This window comes from Cephus cinctus, unplaced genomic scaffold, assembly GCF_000341935.2.
Source record: "Cephus cinctus unplaced genomic scaffold, Ccin1 Ccin1_scaffold0204, whole genome shotgun sequence".
Lineage (NCBI taxonomy): Eukaryota > Metazoa > Arthropoda > Insecta > Hymenoptera > Cephidae > Cephus > Cephus cinctus.
Window position 1 is genome coordinate 894,873 of NW_014332923.1, and position 7,012 is coordinate 901,884.

The 7,012-nt window shown below is 37.6% G+C and overlaps 2 protein-coding genes across 2 annotated transcripts in view; one reads left to right on the top strand and one right to left on the bottom strand.

The window, feature by feature from the left end:
- The window catches only part of LOC107264902 (SRSF protein kinase 3), a 7,143-nt gene extending 4,866 nt beyond the window's left edge, over positions 1 to 2,277 (top strand). Inside the window, exon 7 of the mRNA XM_015733685.2 lies at positions 204 to 2,277. Within this exon, the coding sequence (XP_015589171.1) occupies positions 204 to 243 (40 nt within the window). The 3' untranslated portion in view covers positions 244 to 2,277. The remainder of the gene's footprint in view (positions 1 to 203) is intronic.
- A 146-nt stretch (positions 2,278 to 2,423) lies between these two features.
- Positions 2,424 to 6,435, bottom strand: LOC107264901 (sodium/hydrogen exchanger 8). Its single transcript, XM_015733683.2, has 5 exons — positions 4,895 to 6,435; positions 4,644 to 4,813; positions 4,192 to 4,560; positions 3,793 to 4,121; positions 2,424 to 3,171 (listed from the first exon to the last, which is right to left on the bottom strand). Exons 1-5 carry the CDS (start codon positions 6,201 to 6,203, stop codon positions 3,147 to 3,149), a joined length of 2,202 nt encoding a protein of 733 aa, XP_015589169.1. The 5' UTR covers positions 6,204 to 6,435; the 3' UTR covers positions 2,424 to 3,146.
- Between the last annotated feature and the right edge of the window lie 577 nt (positions 6,436 to 7,012).

Consider the following 7,012-nt stretch of genomic DNA (forward strand, 5'->3'; position numbering starts at 1 on the left):
TCCCCCCCCCCCATCCCTCTCTCGATACCACTGAATTAGATACGTTTGTAGTAGCAACTCCGATGAAATGAACTTCGGCGACGTTGAAATCGTTGCGATTTTTGTACAGTACATAAATTTAGCGAATGCCAATATTATTTTTTGAGATGTGGTCACTGCACTCCAGAGGTAAATTAAATAAATTAAATATATTTCCTTTTTAGTGTCAACAACGTTCGAGTGCCGATAAACGATCATTCCTAGCTCTGCGCCCAACAAGGATACTTGAATGGATTATCTAAAAAGAAAAAAAAGAGTGAAAATAATATAAACGACGATAAGAGGGAAATAAAGCGCGACTGGATTCCAGTGATCAGTTTCTCTCGTATAGTTCGCACATTACGATAAACACACTAATTAATAATAATAAATTATATAGTTATTAACTAGTAGGTCTGATCGCTGCTTTAGATCTGGACCTGTATTCAAATTTATCCGTTGTCCTTACCCGCACGTCAAAATTAGCTTAGATGAACATTTAGTGCATATATATATATATATCTTTATTATAATGCTTTACATCTAGTTTTACGGTTTAAGTTCAAGCAAATGTTTAGTCAAAGGCAACGAATGAACGATTACGATTGGTCACCTCGAACGGCATAAGCCAATCGAGAATGAGCTTTGCCAAGTTCAGGCTTAAACTTAAACGGTAAAAATGGAGCCTTAGAGGTACCTGGGAAGGTTAGTGATAAATTTGAATACAGGACCTAGGATAGCTAGGAGGAAAATAATAACGGTAATGTGTATAGTTCTATGTCCTGATAAGAGAGAAAAGGAAGCGAGGAGAAAAAGGAAACAGATCCGAACAAAAAAATACGAGATGGATAGGAGTGCACGAAAAACGAAGGAAGATAAAGAAGAATTTCCGTTAAGCACTATTCGTTCGTGGGCAGGCACTCGATACGACATAGAAAATACGAAATGATTATTTAATCACTGGGAACGTTATCTCGAGTCATGGAGATTGGATATGTCTGTTGAATTTAGGGTACTGAAATTCAATGAAAATATTCAGTGATATGATTACACGTGTGAGTATAAGTGATATGTACCGGATATGCGGTCTTTCTCGGAGAAAGATCTTTAGTCACAAAAGGGGCAGGTGTTGATAAAATGATAATATGATAATGGGGAAGGAAACTCGACCAAGGTCATTCAGACACGACCCTAGGGGTCGTAGAATATAGACACATATAATCTGCATGCTTAGCTGATTCGAAGGAAGTGCGAATAATCGAATACTAAAAAAGAGTCCTTGTAGCCTCTCACTTTCTTTCTCTCTCTCTCTCTCTCTCTCTCGCTCTCTTGTCTGAATTTCTCTCTCTCTCTATTTTCTTCGCAATAAGCGACTCCAAGAGAAAGACTGGTCGTCGGTTCAATCGTTATCTCTGGACCATTGTGAGATACAGATGATAATTGAATTTTCAATTGGAATTGGTCAGGATGGCGATACTTGTTCCGTGGAGCTTTTAGACATTATTTTACTTATCAAATAATTCTCTCACGAGTGACAGAAATTATATCGTTATTACACAGTACTCAGGCATTAAAGACTAAAAACTCGTTCGAGATATCGATTAATCTCTGATGTGTCTATTCTTTCATAATGAGTGATAAGTTATCGATTACTATCGACTGCGCAGTCTCATATGATCTCTCTCTCTCTCTCTCTCTCTCTCTCTCTCTCTCTCTTTCTCTCTCTCTCTCTCTCCCTCTCTATCTCTTTTTCTTTCCCTTTCTGTAGACTTCCAAACATTAACAAATGCATCTCGTTCAGCACCAAGAACTATCGCCAGTACTATACAAAACAGCATCGTCATTGTCATCATTATCATCATCAACTAAGCATCGTTGTGGATTGTATTTTTTACCTACCATTGCCCGTGTCCCATTTAATATCTAGACGCGTTTGCCGTTTGCCAGGATGCCGGAAAGTGTTCATACGCGCTTGGGACGACCTGTATCTAAACAGCAGACACGATCGACTTGCGAGGCAAACGTTAGAGATTCGTAGATGATTATTCATAGATAACGATAATAACAGAAAACAATGGAAGTCGGACGAATAAATGGATTTGATGTTTAGATGCTGCCTCCGTATGTGCCCTGCCGTCATAATGAAAATACGTACATCCAGACCAGAATGAAATTCGTAGAAAAATACGTTTAACGCGAGAAATCCATGTAGTCCCATCCTGGAGGACGTAAGATCAAATAAATTCGCAATAAAACAAATATCCGTATCTTCTTTATTTTGTTAGATAATCAATTGTGCGTATAGGCAATAATGCGCTTTACGTTCCTATAATATTAGTAATAAAAAAGTAACGATAAGTGGTATATTTATGGAGGTTTTAAATGAATGGTTAGACGATAGATAATACGTATTAAAACTAGCACCTTTATTGTCCATAAACACATATTCGTTCTGTGTTACGTGCGATAATGTTCTATTCAGAAAATTCTCGTATATAAATTTGCAAACGAATTGTAATCAAGTATAATACAGCGAATGACTTTCATAAAAATTAGTAATATGAATTAAGGCAAAGGAATACTGGAAATGTTAATAAGTACTCGAGCTAACATATGACTCTAGGTACATACAACGATTACACAATGGAATTGAAGAGGTATAAAGAGATATCCTCTTTCTGTATATTTATTTATTTTTCTAACTTTTCTTTCATTGACAGTCTGGCTCACTGATAATAGTGATAATGCTCAGGGACAACGACACGCAATCGCAAGCGTATCGACTTCCGTGAATTGCGAGACTATCATACTTTTCTTTATCGAGCCTAACCCTGCCTACTCTGGTCAGGACATTGAACTGGTATCAAAGCTGCTTAAATGAGTTAAAATTTGGAATCGTTTGCTTCTACTTTGAAAGAAAAAAAGGTTAAATTTGTACGACTCGATCATAGCCTGTTCTTGCCCAACAAACAGTCACTAAATGGTTATAAATTGTTTACTTAAAACTAAATTAGGACTCTGGTGAGATAAGCGAACAAATCATTTGTGAGTAGAAGAAGAAGAAGAAGAACTATTGACGTGAGTAATTGTTTGCCCCTAGAGCCAAGTGCTGTGAATTTGCGTCAATGTTAATCAGACCAATCCTCGTAGATTCTGTAAATGAATTTAGCTTTATTAGATTGCTAGACAGAAGCTGGCGTTTCTGGATTAATCATTTGTTATCGAAACCCATCACCAGAAGCAGTAAGATATATCTGATAGTTTATCGATTAAACAAATTGTAAAGCAATCGAACTAGTAAGTAAACAGGTACGTGTGTATCAAGTACATGTAAGAGGAACCAATACAAGACAGTTGTGAGAGATTAAGGTAAATATATGTACAATGTATGGATTGTGCTTGCACGTTAAAGCCTGTTTCTCGATAATATGTTAAATACTCGAATGCGCTGAAGAGCGCCCATGTTTCGTTAAAAATATTCCCAGTAATAAATAGGGAACATAATATGATAGCCAGGCTCAAGTAATTGTACTAGAAAAGATTTCTGTCAGTACTATTATTATGGAGAAAATGAAAATTGTCTAACAAAGTGAGGAAAATCCAGAAAATAAAAACTTTTGCTCAGCTGACATTATTCTTCTAAAGGATACGTTGCTCTTGTAGAACAAGACTGGACGAAAATTGAAACTCTTGTCTGGCCTCCAAGTATAAGCGAGTTACATAGCAGACATTCAGGACGGATGACATAAAATAAACTAAATGCTTAATATAGACCCATGACTAGGACGTCCTTTCTTCGATTTTCCATGTGACTCGCTTTGCGTCTCCATGTTCACGTTAAGCTGCGCTGTGGAGGCCGTAGTCATTGCTTCATCGTCAGACTCTATTGGACTAATCCTGATGGCTTGATACCATTGATTCGTCAAGTCTGCCATTTGCGATTTACAATCCTTTAGTTCCTGTTGCGTAAATCTTCTTGTGAAGAATGGTATAAAGAACTTTAGATCCCATCTGGCAAATCCACGGATCCGTGACTGTAAGAAGGACACTTCCATTTCCTCCTCTGTCAACTCTGACAAATGTTCGGAGTCGATTGTTTGTCCCTGAAGAAGATATAATTTGTTAATTTTCAGAAGAGATAATTAAATAGTTTGACAAGGAAGAAATACCTACCCATTCACGAGTTTTACTAAGGGATACTTCCTTGTCCCGCTTCTTGCGACGACTACTCTTCGTCTTTTTCTCGGCCCGCAAGAATTTTAGAAGAGGCATCGTTGAACCACCGAATATCAAGGTGGTGAACAGGACGATTATTAGGGTCGTTGTGATAATCACGTGCCGGGTCTCATCGCTGAAATCTAAGTGAAGAGACAGGGCATAGGATATGGCACCTCGAAGACCGCTAAACCACATTATGAACATCATTTTCTTAGTGATCTGATGTTCACGGAATCGGTTCACGAGAAGAGCCAATGGAAAAATATTCGCTGCTCTACCGATTAGGCACAGGATTATGGACCAGATTACTAGAGCAGGTTCCACCTGACGAACAAACATATTTTTGTCACATACATCATCTTTTAAGAATTCATTATTTTAAGCATCGTATGATTAAATTTTATTACCCTGTGTCTAAAACTGAAGAGTGCTAAGCCTAGGTATGCGAAGACGCACGTCTCTGCTATGAAGGCTAATGTTCTCATTGTTTGCTGCATCGTTATTTGTGTTACTGTTGATAAGTTGAAATGAGTGTAGTGAGACATGACTATTCCATTAAATAATATGGCCATAATTCCTGAAAAATTATACAAGTCCTTAATAATAATAATTGTTTAAAAATTAGTGGGATATTTGTACATATTAAATTCTCTCTTACCAGACAAATGAATTCCTTCAGCTAGGACATATGGGGCATAGGTGAAGACCAGCATAATTCCAAACTCCAAAGAAGGATTCTTTCTGAGATCTACATGCTTTAATAAAAGAGCACTGATCAAAGCAAAGACAACACCGATACCGGCTGATGCAAAGAACATTAGGCAAAATCGATTAATTCCCAATATAATAGCTTCGCTGGTAGTTGCTGCATTGTTAGACTCCAGGACAGAAGTGGTCAGCACAATAGAGATGGCATCGTTTAAGATAGATTCTCCAAAAACTAACATATTGAGTACTGGATCAACGTCAAGAGCATGGAAAATGGCAACAGTTGCAACTGGATCTACTGCAGAAATTAGTGAACCAAATGCAAAGCTTTCAACGAAGCTTAATTTGTAGGCAACTTGTGCGAGGCCTAAGAGATAGATACCAGCACCGATAACAAAAGCTGATATTGCAGTACCAAGTATTGCAAAGACCATAATACTTCCAATATTTTGAAAGAAATTTCCCTTATGTAAATTGTATCCTGATTCAAATATGATTGGTGGTAGAAGTACCAGGAAAAAAGCTGTGGGAGAAAATGCTTCCTCCTTTTTCCAGTTTGCAATATTTTGATGAGACATCAGATTTATCACCATACCAATAGCTCCACCCAAGAAAACAATGACCACAGACTCGGGTAGATATTGAAAGTTGGTTTGTAGCATCAAATGAATTAATAATATCCCCAATGCCAGTACACACAATACAAAGAAAATAGACATTGAGCTGTTGTGTTCTTCCTCTGCAGAACCTTTATCAGGTAATACTGGTTCAGCTGGAGCGACAGTTGTGGTACTTATATTGGTTGCATTAATTATATCACTATTTGCAGTAGTGATCAAAGGGTCTATAGAGTTTCCAGTTTTCTCGGTTGATGGATCCTCATTTGGTATACTTTTCTCTGTCATAATCTTTTTACTAGTATCATGCAGTGTAGTTGTTGTAGCAGCAAGTGAACCCTGTGGTTTCGCAGTGGTTGCTTGATTCGAGTCATCCTTGGTCTTAAGGGCTGTTACATTTGAATCCTTTTGCTTGTCTTCGGTTTTAATGGTATCTACGGAGGCCGGAACAGCATTAGCAGATACATTTTTCAAAGTAGTATTTAAACTCTTTTGGGGAGAATTTTCAGCTGGATTCAAAGAACTATTCGTCACGTTACTAGTATCCAAGGGCAATACGGATGCTGGAATAACTAGTAACAATATGGTTAACGATAGGCAGATCCGTTTCCGAAGATTACGATGTAATACGAATATATTCATCTTCGTTACACTTCACATTATTTTTTAAAACCGGATAATAAATGTTACTTGACGTTTCACAGCTATGATCGTCTGCTAGAACCTTCTGCTTGAGTGTGCTTGAGTAATGCTTACAACAGGTATCATCTCACTAAATATCATATATGTGAACTAAATATAGTATATTTTCAATATGGTCGTATACCTGTTTTTGTAATATCACGTGAATTTAATACAGACTTTAGGACAATAGTTAGCTTCTTTCTTCATAGGGAGTAGCACCGTCTAAAACGTATGTGCTGCCATCTATACAAAGATGCTTCAAACATGTCAAGAATTATTTAATTTGAAACTTTCACTAAAGATAAATGGACACTGGATTTGATGTCACCACTGTACGTCTTAAGGGCATTAGCATTGACTGAATATAGACTTTTGATGCGATTATGATACGTTGAATAAATATCTATATGTAGTATTTCAATTAATAAGATTCATTTTCCAGGTTTCCGCGACATGCAGACTTGCATATCATATTCCATAGCTCCGCAAAGTTAGCCCCCCCACTTCGACTTTCGTCGAATTATCAGGATGATCAGACTATTTACCTCTCCAATCAACGGCGTTATTGACGATGTTGAAGTTGTAATTAAAAAGTTTGTCGCAGGATGGCAGCACTTGTCCATCAGTACTCGCGTGAGTGGAAGTACTGATTGGTATGCGGAAGGATGTGTCGATATGAACGTTAGTACTTCGAGAGCCGATCAGAGCTGATATCCTATTTCGAACTCTTAGATGCCTACATCCTTCCGTTCACCCCCCCCCCCCCT